General features: G+C 42.4%; 1 protein-coding gene across 3 annotated transcripts in view; it reads left to right on the top strand.

The window, feature by feature from the left end:
* Window positions 1–15,555, top strand: part of BTK (Bruton tyrosine kinase) — a 36,111-nt gene that overhangs the window by 13,152 nt on the left and 7,404 nt on the right. For all 3 annotated transcript variants that reach the window (XM_023541156.2, XM_064278621.1, XM_003422040.4), the window contains 10 exons: window positions 1,142–1,210; window positions 2,812–2,893; window positions 9,426–9,554; window positions 9,869–9,936; window positions 12,102–12,289; window positions 12,672–12,734; window positions 13,292–13,346; window positions 13,644–13,723; window positions 13,903–14,030; window positions 14,900–14,974. In XM_023541156.2, the coding sequence (XP_023396924.1) occupies window positions 1,166–1,210; window positions 2,812–2,893; window positions 9,426–9,554; window positions 9,869–9,936; window positions 12,102–12,289; window positions 12,672–12,734; window positions 13,292–13,346; window positions 13,644–13,723; window positions 13,903–14,030; window positions 14,900–14,974 (913 nt within the window). In that variant the 5' untranslated portion in view covers window positions 1,142–1,165. The remainder of the gene's footprint in view (window positions 1–1,141; window positions 1,211–2,811; window positions 2,894–9,425; window positions 9,555–9,868; window positions 9,937–12,101; window positions 12,290–12,671; window positions 12,735–13,291; window positions 13,347–13,643; window positions 13,724–13,902; window positions 14,031–14,899; window positions 14,975–15,555) is intronic.

The raw sequence follows: 15,555 nt of genomic DNA, 5'->3' as shown, positions 1-15,555 counted from the left end.
ATAAACTTTTTCCCATGCCAACACTTTTTAATAACATGATCTCAGTGACTGAATAGTATTGTTTATTATGGATGTATCATAAATTGTTTACCTAATTTTCTATTACTACACATTTAGGTTGTTTCTAATTATTCGATAAACCATGTTGAAAGGAATATCCTTGTATATATCTTTGTGTAGTTTCCTCATTCTTTTCCTAGAAGTAAAATTTTGTTCTTCTGTTTATGAAATCTGTGCACCTTGGCTATTTCTTCTTTTTTATTTTCTAGAAGTGGAATTTGAATTTTATACGTTCCTACTAGCTATGTGTGAAAGTATCTTTTTCCCTATGTTCTCTCCAACACTATATATTATAATGTTCTTAAATATTAGTCAGTTCGACAGTCAAGAAAAATGGTATGTCATTGCTGACTGATTTTGTATTTTTTTATTACTAGTACAGTTGAAAAATTGTATATCTACTGCTCATTTATGTTTTTTCACTTGTGAATTGCCTTCTAATTTTTGCCCATTCTTCTATTCACCATATTCCTAGTCATTTTTAAGAGGTTCTGATATGTTAAGAATTCAATCTAACTGTAATGTCTGTAGAAAATATTTTTCCAGGTTTTCATTTGTCTTTGATTTTTTTTTTTGGCCATACTTGGTTTTAAAGTCCATGCCATTAAATTAGTTCACCTTTTTCTTAATGGAAACCCCAGTGGCGTAGTGGTTAAGAGCTACAGCTGCTCACCAAAAGGTCAGCAGTTCAAAAGTCCACCAGGAGCTTCTTGGAAACCCTATGGGGCAGTTCTACTCTGTCCTACAAAGTCACTATGAGTCAGAATCAACTCGATGACAACGGGTTTTTTTCTTAATAGTTCTAACCTTCAGCATTATATAAAGATTATATAGCCATTTATATTTTTTCTCAGTCTTTCATAGTTTCATTTTTGATATTAAGTTCTTGAATCCATCTGGAATTTACTTTGGTGTATGGTGTGAAATAGCTACCTAGTCCTTCCCACACACCCTGAGAAATTTAGTGGTTAGCTATTTGTCCCAGAGAGCCTTCCGGTGCCATTGCAAAGGACTCCAAGTACCAAAAGTAACCCAGAAAAGAGCAATCAACCAATACCCACACTTTCTTCTTTCGTTACAGAGAAGGGGTGAAGAGTCCGGCGAAATGGAGCAGATTTCAATCATTGAAAGGTTCCCTTACCCCTTCCAGGTGAGTAATTTTCTCTCACCAACTCTCCAAGGGAGCCTGTAATGCAGTTGTTAGAGATAGGGCATGGGGCAGAGGCCAGGATACTAGATCTCAGTAGACAGAGGTGAGGTGGATAGGAAGTTAAACCAAGAAATGAGACTGACATGGGCTGAGAATGTTTTTCTATTTTCACAATCTAATATAGTGTCTTTTAGTCTCTACACCTCAAAGAGGATCCATGACAGCTTTAATTCTATTATGGTATGTCTTGTCTATGGTAACTGTATTGAGAAAGATGCTGTTTGTTGAGTGAGCATTTCACTTCCGTCTAGTTCTGCCTATCTGTCTAATGGTGGTTATGTGGGTTGAAAAGACAGAAAAAGGGAGGGAAGGAGTACTATTAGGAAGTTTCATATGGGGAAGGTTTATTAGGCTTACACATGAGCCTAAATTCTCTTCTAGTCTGAATTAGTTGAAAAGCCACATAGGCATCTGTTTGGTAGACATAGTGTAAGTCAGAAAGGAGAACGAGGGCTTCAAATTCAATCTTCAATTAGGCTCGCTTATGTCCTGTGAACTCTATAAGGCCACATGTCGTGAACAAAGCAGCCTCTGTAACAGTGAAAGCCAGAAAAGGAAGTGGAAAGTCTCAGGGGAGGGGGCTTTCTGTCATGGATTTATGAGCACAGCAAGACTAACAAGCAAAAAGAAAAATGTAAAAGGATCTTGTTCATGCCCCTGCCTGCATGAAAGTTTGCAAAGTCTGTGAAGGAGGGATGTTTTAGGCATAATTTTAACTACCGTCGTCTTTCAACAAGATGATGTTGTTTGGTTGGGCTATTGGATAACGCTAAACAGCAGATAATTCAAAATTAATTTATATTTGACTTTAGAATCCACTATGTGATGGCAATGGGTTTTTTGGATGTGATATGTATGAACTCTGTGAGGTTTGAAACCGTATCTTATATATTTCATGCACAACACCTAGCACGATGCCTTGTACATGGCAGGTGTTCAGAAACTACTGACTGATTTGTTTGATGATAGTGCTTAATATGTACTTGATTCTTTTTGAAGTAGGTTTTTGGTTCCAAGTTTGTTTTATTTTTGGCTAATACTGGTGAGGGGAAAGCATAAGCAATGGGGGAAAATTAGCTACGAATTAAATTTTTGTTCCATATTAGCCAGTTGAATAATCTATATGTAATAATCAAGATTTAAGTTACATAGATCATTACTTCAATTCTTTTCTATAGCGACTGAAGGTTTAATAATATCATAAAATATTCTTTGTTGGAGAAACAAAAATCTTGTCTCCACCAAGGGCTGAGAGCAATGTTATGAACTGAGTTTATACACAAATTAAAACACACATCAAGAGGACCTAGGAGTACTGTATTAAAAAAGTTAAGAGATTCTAAGTCCTAGATCCCTGGATATGAATTGTTCAGGAATTCCTTAGGCAGTTCATGTGTCCCCAGCTCCACTGCTGACTGAAGACCCAGCCTTTCTTTGTTTTCCACAATGAATGTACAAAGCTATAGCTTTGTAGTTCCCTCAAAGTCTTTCTTCTTTTTCCTGAATCCTAACTGTTGATGTCTGTGTGTCCATTGCCCCAGGTTGTGTATGATGAAGGGCCTCTCTATGTCTTCTCCCCAACTGAAGACCTGAGGAAGCGGTGGATTCACCAGCTGAAAAACGGTGAGAGCTACTTGGAAAATAAACTGGTTTCCAAAGGAAGAAGGAAGGAAGAAGAAAGAAAGAAAGAAAAAAGAGGAAAGGAGGGAAGGAGGGAGGGAGAAAGGAATGTGGGGGAGAGAGAGAGGAACACAGGGAGGATGAAAGAAAGGAGGGGAGAAACAGAAGAAAGAAAGAGGGGAGAGAAAGAGGAGGAAGGAAGGGAAAGAAGGAAGGAGGGAGGGAGAAAGAAAGATAGCATTTTGCCCTGATACTGGTAATACAATTGGGCTTAGTATTTTTCGTCATAAAGATTAGGCACTAGACTAAGAGTTGTAGTCCAGTTTTACCACTATGTCTCTAGTACAATTTTGTAAGTGTAGGCACTTCCATTTCTCCATGTATAAAAAGGCCCCCATTCTTCACTCCGATTATAAGGTGTTGTGGAGTTCAATGGTTAAGCAATAGTTGGAATTCTAAGAATGAAATGATGACACATGAGAGTGCTTGAAGTCAGAGTCAGAGAACCTGGTTTCAAGTCCTCTTTTACCACTTACAAGCTGGGTGACTTCTGACAAGTAAGCCAACAAGCTTCTTTGGGGCTTCGTTTCTTCTTCTGAAACAGGGGAATAATAATGTTGTTGGCACAATGGTAAAGTGCCCAGCTGCTAACTGAAAGGTTGGTGGTTTGAACCCACCAGCTGCTCTGCTGGAGAAAAGAACTAGTGATCTACTCCTGTAAAGATTCCAGCCTACAAAACCCTACGGGGCAGTTCTACTTTGTTATAGAGGGTTGCTCCGAGTTGGAATTGACTTGCCGGCACACAACTATAACAAAAACTGGCCCTATTCCAGAGTCGTCCTAAGGATCAAATGAAGCAATGTATATGAAAGCATGTGGAAAACTGTAGAGTACCATACAGGAAAGCACTGTACCTCTCTTCATTGGGGATAAATATTTGCCAAGGAGCTATTTCGCGTTCATTGCTTTTTGAGGATCTAAAATTGAATATAGTTTCAGCGTTTCCCATAGACTGTACCAGTGTGTGTTCAGATAAACATGACTGTAAATGCTTGCAACACAGGATGCATGCACACATATTTGTGTGTATATATAGCCATATGTCAAGTGACTGAGAGATTAACTGGTTGAGTTGACATCAGGAAAGGCTGCCTAGAAAAACAGGAAGGATGGCAGGCTGATAACAGCATGGTTGGGTTATTGCATGACAGCTCTTTGTCTTAATAAACATTTAGATTCTGATACTTGGTGGCTGACTATACCAGCTTTGTTCACTCCCTTAAATGCAAGTCTGACTGGTCGGAAAAATAGTCACCAAGTCTTTCTAACTGAAAGAAAGGAGAAAAGACGAGAAGGGTCATTTATTGAATTCCAACTGTGTGCCAGACACTGAAGATAGGTACCTTGTATTTATTAGCACATTTAATTCTTACAGCAACCTTGGGCTAAAAACAATACTAATATTAATAACTAACGCTTAAGGAGTACTTCCTATGTGCCAAGTTCTGTGCCAAGTGTCTCAAATGTATTAGTTCATTTAATCCTCATGCTAAACTTACAAAGTATGTATTATTACCCTACTTACAGATAAGGGACCGGGGCTCAAAGAGGTTAAGTAACTTGCTCAAAGGTACACCACTAGTGAGTAGTGGAGCCCAGAGTCTTACCATATCCCTGGGTCATCTGAATGACTCCAAAGCCCAGTTGTACTACATAATTTTATGCTGCTTGGTTTTCAAGTCCAGAAATTCTACCTGTAGTTGTTTGCACAATATTTTAAGATAAGGCCTGGCTGAGTATTACAAACAGGTGATATATTACACCACAAAGTTCTCGGGATGTTTTGACATAAGGGGCTTGAATACAAAAAGAGCAAAATAGCCCTGGGAAGTACAAAAAGAGAAATCATTTTAATAGTGCTTGTTATGATCAGGCTCTTTTCTAAGTTCTTTTTTTAATTTAATTTTTTGTTGTTGTTGAGAATGTACACAGCCAGACATACACCAATTCATCAGTTTCTACATGTACAATTCAGTGATACTGATTACATTCTTCAAGGTGTGCAACCATTCTTACCCTTCTTTTCCCAGCTTTTCTAAGTTCTTTACACATATTCACTCATTTATTCTTCATATTGACCACATGAGGCAGTTATTTTTATCATCCCCATTTTACAGATTGGAAAATAAAAACAGGTACAGAGAGGTTAAGTTACTTTCCCAAGGGCGGGCACCCAGTAAGTGGCAGGATCAGGCTTTGCACCCAGGCTCCCAAGGCCATCCTCTGAATCAATGGGCTATTTCCAAGCCAGAGAAATATTCGCAAAAGACTGAGACGAAAGCTTCAGAGGGCGTATCTATTTGTACTTCTTTGGTTCTCTCCACAGTGCCTTGCACACAAAGAGGCATCAATAATGGTTGTGTTGATTAATTTTTCTATTTGTTAATGAGCTCCACATTGATGGACACCTAGGATTTGGTTTGGAAGAAGGGGAAAGTGAGGCAATCTAGCCGAGGGCTAAACAAGGGGAAAAAGTACAGCGTGTTCGAGATAGTAGCTCCTTTATGTGTCAAATACTAATTTCAAAACCAGTTGGTACTTTAATCCAACAAATATTTATTGAGTGCCCAGTATATTCAAGGTGTAAGCAATGACCGAGGGTAAGACTATCCAGACTATAAACTCGGTTTATTTACTTAAGTCTTAACCTTGCTGTGTCGATTATGCACTGCCATTAAATCTCGTTGGGTAAGTAAAATTACAAGAGGCCAAAAATAAAACCAAAACAAACAAAATGCCCCCACCACTTCAGTTGGGTCATTAGTGGGTCGGTAGTGTGGCCAGGTGTGGTTTTGCCTTCTCTTCCCTTATGTTTTACTGTAGGCATTTTTTTTCCCAGTTGTTCCAAGCCCGGGTGTATGTCTTGTTGAACCTGCCTGGGCTGACAACATAAGTCCCAAATTAGGCACTTACCAACAGATACCATGGTTTCTGGGAGACTCAGGTACAAGTCACTGACAATCCCAGGTCAGCCCAAGGTTCTGGCAATGCCAGCGGTGGGATGCCGTAGGATTCATAAATCTCACTCTACCGATAGATTCTCTGTCTCCTGGGTGAAATGCCCCAATGGAACATTACTAACGTGAAAAGGGAACGTGTCAGAATACTGTTTACCTCTGCAGGAGTATCGACTGTGAAGAGGCATGAGGGGATCTTCTGAGGTGCTGAATCTGAGTGATGGTGGTTAAACAGTTGTTAGACGAATGTGGCTAGCTGTACACCTTAGATCCGTGCACTTTATTATATGTCAGTTATACCTCAATTAACAAAGTAGGGCCTCAGGGGCCTCATATCCGGCCGCCACCTTTGCTTCAACAGCACTTTCCACGCGTAGGTTGCATCCCTGAGGACTTAGCCATGGCCTGTCTCCTTCCATTTCCTTGAACGTGGCAGTGGACATTTTTATGTTACAGTCCCACTTCGTGTACACTTCACTCTTCAATCTTTGTTTACTTAAAGGCCAATACAGCCTGTCCTAATGGGCACTTCAAGAGCCAGACAAATGACCAATGTCACCAAAATGCGTGAAAGGATGGCATTAGTGGAACTCCAAGACCAGTATGGGGAGAAATGTTTCCTTCATGCCTGAAACAGGATTATAGCTATCTTTATTTATTTATTTATTGCGCTTTAAGTGAAAGCTTATAATTCAAGTCAGTTTCTCATACAAAATCTTATACACACATCGTTATGTGACCGTAGTTGTGATGGCACACTCCTCCTCTCCACCCTGTATTTCCTGTGTCCATTCAACCAGCTCCTGTCCCCCTCTGCCCTCTCATCTCGCCTCCAGACAGGAGCTGCCCACATAGTCTCTTGTGGCTACTTGAGCCAAGAAGCTCACTCCTCACCAGTATCATTATCTACCTTACATTCCAGTCTAATCTTTGTCTGAAGAGTTGGCTTCAAGAATGGTTTTAGTTTTGGGCTAACAGAGTCCGGGGGCCATGACCACTGGGGTCCCTCCAGTCTCAGCAGACCATTAAACTGGTCGCTTTACTAGAATTTGTAGTCTGCACCCCACTTTTCTCCAGCTCCAGCAGGAATTCTCTGTTGCGTTCCCTGTCAGGACAGTCATTGGTGGTAGCCGGGAATTATAGCTATCTTGATAAATGTAAATATAAGAGACCAGACCATCAAGTACTTGGAGATGTGCACCAACCATTAGTGCTTCTCAGGCAGGGCTGGCCCTATGCATTGGTGAAGTAAGCAGTCTGCCCTAGACCTCCCACTGGACACCCTGCTTTTGCAATCTTCTCCTAAGTAGTTGGAAATGCCAGCTCTGCCTAAGTAGTTGGAAATGCCAGCTCTGGATTAGCCGGCAAAAGAAGACGTGTTATCTTCAAGGAATCTCTTAAGAGTCAGACATTATTTAGGAATGTAGGGAGGGTTCTTAATGAGTGTGCTGGGGGTGGGGGTGGGGGTGGGGTAGAGAGGGGAAGGAAGCCTTATTTTCCTTCATTAGCATATTAGCATAACCTAATTTATCAGAGTAGTTAGTTGTCAGTTAAGTATTCTTGGCATGTACACTATTGCCCAGCCTTGCGGAAGGCACGGAGGATCTGACGGTCTTCAAATCTCTGAGGCATGGGGCGGGGGGGAGGGGCGGATAGGTAGAGAAGGGAGGTAGTGAGAGCAATCAGCAATCAGCCCTGGCAGGGAGGAGTAGTTTATCACGGACGTTGTTCAGAATTGCCAGTGCATGGTAAAAATAAAAGGCAGATGGACTTTTAGTCAGTTTTATTTTTGTTTTCAAATTCTCTGCAGACCATGCAGCCCATTTTTACCTGCACCCTACCTGAACAGCTCCCACCACCCTGCTGATGGTACAATGGTAAAGAAAAAAACAAACCAGTTGCCGTTGAATCAATTCTGATTCATGGCATCATACGTGCAGAGTAGAACTGTGTTCCATAGGGCTTTCAAGGCTGTGACCTTTTGGAAGTACATTGCCAGGCCTTTCTTCTGAGGCACCTCTGGGTGGGTTCACAGCACCAACTTTTTGGATAGTAGTCAAGTGCTTAACTGTTTGCACCATTCAGTGACTCCCCAATAGTGAAGAACCAAAAAAACAAAAACAAAAACAAAAACCCAAACCTGTTGCCATTGAGTTGATTCTGACTCATAGCAACCCTACAGGACAGAGTAGAACTGCCCTATAGGGTTTCCAAGGAGCGCCTGGTGGATTCAAACTGCGATCTTTTGGTTAGCAGCCATAGCTCTTAACCACTGCGCCACCAAAGTTCCCAATGGTGAAGAGGAGTGCTAGAAAAGCGAGGGGTGAGGGTGGGCGGGGGAGAATGGCTAGAAGTCTCAAATCCATGTTTAGAAAAGCATAAAGATAACACTTACAAAAAAAAAAAAGAATTTTTGTTCATTTGCCTCTAAAACACACCTGGCCACCAGAAGCTTCTAGGCCTGCTCCAAAGCCATAAGCTAGTACAGTGTAACTAGCACGCTCTTAAGGACTTGAGTTGGTCTCTACAGAGGAAAGCTTTGTTTTGTTTTGAGCAATCCAGGGATTTTTCTTAGTAGTAAATGCTGAAATGTGTGTGTCATAAAATGTGCGTGTTCTTAGAGCAGCCTGGTTGTGCCCCAGTGGTTACTACTGTCAATTGTTTCTTGGAGCACTATCTTGGTTATCTGACAACATGATTCTCGGATGACTTCTCTAATTGACTTTATGTTACAGTTCTTGAAGTGTCATACTATTAAACACAGACACATGAATTCCTTCTATCTGCAAACCATCCCAGTCTTTGCAAAGTATTTTGGCTTCTGGGAAATCTTTTCAGCCTCATAAGCCTGTGAGGGCAATGGAGCCTCTATGTTCATGCTCAGCAATGGGCTCAACCCACTCCAGTGTCCCTAGGAAGACTAAGGCCATGTTTATTCCAGAGGCAGAATCACCTTCAGTTCTACCAGTAGTTTTGCTCTTGAGCTCAGCTCTGTTGACTATTCTATTAACACAGAAAGCTTAATCCAGAAGTTCTCATTAATGCGGATATCCCTGAAAGATCACTCAGGGACCTGGGAACTTGGTATATTAAACACTGGAGTGAGAGTTTGGCTTGGACACATTGTTTGCCTTATCTGGACAATGAACACCATAATCAATACCTGCCCTACCTACAGGAAGATTGTAAATGGCTATGGAAAATACAGATATCACATTTTTGTTCTTGAGTTCTGGAGACATCAGATATCTTTATCTTGCTGGTCAGGAGTTATTCATCATGACAGACCACTGGAGAGAACTGCACAGGAACACTGCAGGGCCAGGATACACGTCAGATAGGCTAGTCATGTGAGCCAACCAGTCCTGTTGTCTTCTTTCCTTCAGGGTGAATGAGGAAGGGGCAGTTGTTTGAAGCTCACCACTAACCCCAGTCAAAGAGGAAAACATGCTAATGATGGATTCTCCCTCGTGTCAGATGTGATCTCTCTTTCTCTCTTTCTTCTCTCCTGCAACAGTAATCCGGTACAACAGTGATCTGGTACAGAAATACCACCCTTGCTTCTGGATTGATGGGCAGTATCTCTGCTGCTCTCAGACAGCCAAAAACGCCATGGGCTGCCAAATTTTGGAGAACAGGAATGGAAGTAAGAGTTCTGATTTCTCCCTCCTCTGATTCTATTTCCATCGCTCTCCAACTGTCTAACCCAACTTGCCAAACATGTACATATGCATGTGGTTTTCCATTTTAGCCCAGGCACAAAGGGGCCTGTAAAAAGGGACAGAAATCCAGCTAGGGCCCTGCTCTCCAAGCTGTGTGCCCTGGCACAGGGCTGTATCCACCCACCCTTTTTCTACCTTACCTAAAGGCACTGTATGGGAGCCAAGTTCCTGACCAAACCTGACCCTGAAACTTGTCCTAAAATGCATTCCATATCATCGCTGGCTTCTTATTTTTCAGGCTTAAAACCTGGGAGCTCCCACCGGAAGACAAAAAAGCCTCTTCCTCCCACTCCCGAGGAGGACCAGGTATATGCGGAAATTGGATGCTGCTACTGCTTAGATGGAAATTTGCAGTCACACCCTGGAAACACACACACACACAAAACCATTGCTGTCAAGTCAATTCCGACTCATAGAGACCCTATAGGACAGAGAAGAAGTGCCCCATAGTGTTTCCAAGGAGCGGCTGGTGGATCCGAACTGCCAACCTTCTGGTTAGCAGCCCAATGGTTAACCACTGCAAAATACACCAGTCTTAGAATTCCTCTGGGAATTGGCAGTGTTAATTGGTATTCTTGCTGGGACAGAGGATTTGTCCTGCTCATTAGGACTTCCTCTTCACTGGAAAGGCAGAGGGCTATTAGGACGCTGTTGGTAACAATTTAATCCAATCACCTGTTTGAAACACTGTCACAAACCCTGGTATTTTCCCCATCATTTTATTATAAAAAATTTGAAGCATATGGTAAAGGTGAAAGAATTTAACAGTGAACGACACCTAAAATCTACCACTAACGTTTTACCTTAAAATTTGATTTTTTTTGGTTACTTTTTGAGGTCTAAGAAGCTCTTTATCATATACTGTAAGTAAGCAACGTGGGTATTACTACACTCATTTTACAAATACAGAAACTTAGGTTCCGAGCCACTTACTAGGTCCACTTACTAGTTCAGTGCCAAGCAGGTTTCCTGACCTTGGTTGTACATGGTATTTGCCCAGGAAGCTTCAAAAATACTGATGCCTGGGGCCCACTCCCAGAGATTTTGATGCAGTTGGTCTGGGAAACTGCCTGAGTGTCAGGATTTTTAAAAGCTCCGTAGGTCTGACAGAGACTGGAGAAACCCTGTGAATATGGCCCCCAGACACCCTTTTAAATCAGTACCAAAATCACTCCTGAGGTTCACCTTTTAGCCAAAGATTGGACAGGTCTATAGGGCTAATGGAAACCGTGGTGGCATAGTGGCTAAGAGATACGGCTGCTAACCAAAAGGTCGGCAGTTTGAATCTACCAGGTGCTCCTTGGAAACCCTATGGGGTAGTTCTACTCTGTCCTATAGGGTCGCTATGAGTCAGAATTGACTGGATGGCAAAGGGTTTGTTTTTTTTTATTGGCCTAACGGAGCCCTGGTGGTGTAGTGGTTAAAAGCTCAGCTGCTAACCATAAGGTCGACAGTTCAAATCTACCGGCCGCTCTTTGGAAGCCCTATGGGGCAGTTCTACTCTGTTCTATAGGGTCGCTGTGAGTTGGAATTGGCTCAACAGCAGTGGGCTTTTTTTGGATTTTATAGGGCTAACAATAACACACATGAGGGAAGTGCTTCATAGTTTAATCATGTATACGAGACTAATGGGCACACCAGCCCAAAAGCAAAGACAAGAAGGCAGGAAGGGACAGGAAAACTGGACGAATTGAAACAGGGAACCCGGGGTGGAGAAGGGGAGAATGTTGACACATAGAGGGGTTGGCAACCAATGTCACAAAACAATTTGTGTATTAACTGTTTAATGAGAAACTAATTTGCTCTGTAAACTTTTACCTAAAGCACACACACACAAAGAAAGAATAATGCTTGATAAATAATTTCAAAAATAATAATAATGACAAAAAGCTCCCTAGGTGATTCCACTGGGGACAGTGGTAGTTCAGGGGTAGAATTCTCCCCTACCGTGCTGGAGACCCAGGTTTGATTCCTGGCCAATGAACCTTATAAGTAGCCACCTCCCATCTGTCATCGGAGGCCTGTGTGTTGCTATGACGCTGAGCAGGTTTCAGCAGGGCTTCCATACTAAGATGGACTAGAAAGAAAGGGCTGGAGAGCTACTTCCAAAAATCAGCCAGTGAAAACCTTACGGATAACATTGGTCTGATCCCATTGTACATGGGGTCACCATGAGTTGGTGGCTGACTCTACGACAGCTAACAAAAACAACAGGCGATTCTGTCTATCTACCTGTCTATAGGGCAATGTTGGCTCTGCCTCCACAACAGATAATTCTAATGTACACAACCCAGGCTGAGAACCCTCACGTTGGTGTTTCAAAAACGGCTGTTGACTGAATGCTAAATAAACCTTTTGTTGTGCCTGATTTGGGCTAGAATCGTGTCTCTGGTAAGCCAGAGAATTGGGAGGGATGATGGGAATACTCTATAGTTAACCAAATCCCCCTACTTTTTCTCCTAACTACACAGATCTTGAAAAAACCACTACCTCCTGAGCCAACAGCAGCCCCTGTCTCCACAAGTGAGCTGAAAAAGGTTGTAGCCCTTTATGATTATATGCCAATGAATGCAAATGATCTACAGCTGCGCAAGGGTGAAGAGTATTTTATCCTGGAGCAGAGCAACTTACCGTGGTGGAGAGCACGGGATAAAAATGGGTAAGTTCATGTCAGCCGTTCCTGAGCCTTGTGCCCCCCCCATCCATGCCCTTGCAAAATCCTGCAGCATAATTCCCCCACTCAGTATCCTGATCATTATATCCCAAAGTGAATATGCTCTCCCTCCAAGCACCTCCCAGCGTGTAGCTCCACATGTGGCCTCTGCTGCCACTCTGAGCTTCCAGGGTATAGCACACACGTTGTCGTGCGCATAGAATCAATGCCACAGGTGCGTGCATCAGAGACGTGATGTTCTTTGAGAGTGGGCATGATATATATACAGCTCCATCTGAGATTGGTTCTGAGCCCAGGGATATAGGAATCTGTTTCTCCCCAAAGCTGGGGAGATGCTGGATGGTCTACCATGTTGTCTTCTCTGCAGGGAGGAAGGCTACATCCCTAGTAACTACGTCACAGAAGCAGAAGACTCCATAGAAATGTATGAGTGAGTATCCTTATGTTCCCAGCCCACGATCTTCCAGAAGGAACAAAATATATATCTTTTTTATACCATCAACAATTTTTAAATTTTAAGATACATATTAAAATCAATGCCAACTGGGTCAAATGATGCTACCATCCCAAGTTAGTACCAATTTCTTACCCTTACCCTAAACACCCTCTGCTTAAGGAGAGCTGGTGAGGTTACCACCCCCCCACCCCCCCAGCTCCAGAAGAACCAGAGTTTGACAGCCTGATAGGAAACATTTCAAAGGATAAAAATGTCAAATTTCTATCGTTGTCCTTTTCTCCATAATCATGGAAGTGGATTTTCCTTGAGAGCCCTGGTCCCTTCACCCTCCACTGTCCATTTCCATGAATCTTTGGTGTCAACCTGGGCTGGGAAAGGGATGCAGTGCACTAGGCACATGATAGGTACTCAATAATAGGGTTTGAGTGAATTGATTGAAACACTGACATGGACCAGCCCTGGAGGTCGCTCTAACCTCTGAACTAATTACTACATGGTCTAGGAGCCACTCAAGCACTTTCCCTTTGCAGGTGGTATTCCAAACACATGACTCGAAGTCAAGCTGAGCAACTGCTAAAGCAAGAAGTAAGTGTGGGACCGTAAGCAACTATGTGAACAAAGAACATTCTCCTTGCACAATAAGCAAGGATCCTGATTTGAGGGCCTGTTGCTGCCCACCACCTCCAGGCAAGGCAGTGGCAAGGCCACTATACTACGGGATCCCAATTCCACTTTTCAGTACCAAAAGCAATGAGGCTGGCAGCTCAAGCATGGAACTTGGCAGTAAAATCAGGGGTTCTATTTTCTCTCAGGTTTGGGCAAGTGGGATGCAAGTATGAGTGCCACTTCCTCCTACAGTCAGCTTCTTTTTCATTGTTTCAGGGGAAAGAAGGAGGTTTCATTGTTAGAGACTCCAGCAAAGCTGGAAAATACACTGTGTCTGTGTTTGCTAAATCTACAGGGTAAGTGCCACTGCTCCAAAGCCCTGGCGAGAAAGGAAGGGGGTGCCCTCCCAACAGCTCCTTAATGGTCGGCCCCTCCCCATCCCTCTGTCCCTTCAACTCAAAACTTATCTCACTTCATTTGTTGGGTTCCACGGACTCTGGTTCCCAAGTTGCTGATTTAGCATCCACTTCCTCAGGGACCCTCAAGGGGTGATACGCCATTATGTTGTGTGTTCCACACCTCAGAGCCAGTATTACCTGGCTGAGAAGCACCTTTTCAGCACCATCCCTGAGCTCATTAACTACCACCAGCATAACTCTGCAGGTGAGTCAGGGGCAACTGAAAAGAAGGATGTTACAAACACCTGGAGAAGCAATTGAGGACACGGTGGTGAGGGGAAGAATAAGCTTCAGAGGGCAGTGTGAATAAACTGTGAAAATAAACCCCTATGAGGCTGGAAAGAGGTCAAGTATAGAGATAGTCAAAGGCAGACCGGACACCCAATAGGGACTGAGTTCTTTTTGGTGATTGGTCAGTTGATTTAAATGCTCAGCGCTAAGGAAAGACACAGAAGAGGCTGATGATTGATCAATCAGGAAGTATTCACTGAGTTCCTACTTCATGCTCAGAAATTTCCTTGATACTAACCTGGCAATCTACTTCTGAAAACTCAGCCACTGAAAACCCTATGGAGTACAGTTCTACTCTGACAAACCTAGGGTCATCATGAGTCAGAATCAACTCGACCATAAGTATTAAAAAAAAAAAAAGAGGGAGAGAGAAGCACACGGAAACATTATGAGTCAAGGTCCTTGCCCTCAAAGAATATAAAATTAGAAAACATCAGAAGCCATTTTCTAAGTAGTGTAGAAATCCTAGAAACTGGCAGGTTGGTGAGGGCATTAATTCACGGGGAAAATTTCCCGGAGAAGGCAGGATTTGAGCTAAGCCTAAAAAAAGCCTAGGTAAGGGTATATTTAGTTGGGGGACGGGGATGTATTTAAATTAGTATTCTCTCTTTTTTTTGGTCCCTGAGAACTCTTGTGACAGGAGAAACTTCCCCAAAATGTGGTTTTGTGGAGATTTCCTAGAAAAACGCACATCAGAAGAGTGAGGCTGTGAGGGAGGTATGTGAGGGATCATCGTCTAGGCTGCACCAGCTAGGTACAAACATACCCCTTTGTATGTTTCAGGACTCATATCCAGGCTCAAATATCCAGTGTCTCAACAAAATAAGAACGCGCCTTCCACTGCGGGCCTGGGTTACGGTAACTGCTTGTTTCTCTGGGGTAGGGTGAGCTAGCCAGTTGCAAGGACTACCTTCGGGAGAGCCAATTACACCTTAAGTCAGTGAGTGTCCTTGCAGCACCCAATTCTGCACCAGCTACAATTTTTTTTTTTTTTACCCCAAGGAAAGTTAAGACAAAGCCAAGCACAACTTTTTTTTTTAATGATTTTTCTCCCTCTAGTGGCTTCTGTTGGTATTGCAAGCACATAGATTCATAAATTTTTTTTCCCCCCACCAACGAGGTACAAAAAAAAAAAAAAAACCTCCATTTATTTACTTTTTTAGACATTTGTCCCGGGAATATTTTGTACTTTTCACACAAATATTTTGCAAATTTTTAATAAGTTTATTCCTAAATATTTCATGTTTTGATGGTATTGTTAATGGCCTTGGTCTTTTTAAAATTATTTTTTGTTCTTGAAAATACACACAGCAGAACATACACCAATCCAACAATTTCTACATGTACAATTCAGTGACATTGATTACATTCTTCAAACTGTGCAACCACTCTCACCCTTCTTTTCTGAATTGCTGTTCCTGCGTTATCATGGACTCATT

This window comes from Loxodonta africana, chromosome X, assembly GCF_030014295.1.
Source record: "Loxodonta africana isolate mLoxAfr1 chromosome X, mLoxAfr1.hap2, whole genome shotgun sequence".
In the NCBI taxonomy this organism is placed as follows: domain Eukaryota; kingdom Metazoa; phylum Chordata; class Mammalia; order Proboscidea; family Elephantidae; genus Loxodonta; species Loxodonta africana.
The sequence above is the reverse complement of the archived record's forward strand: the minus strand, read 5'-3'. Positions and strand labels throughout refer to the sequence as shown.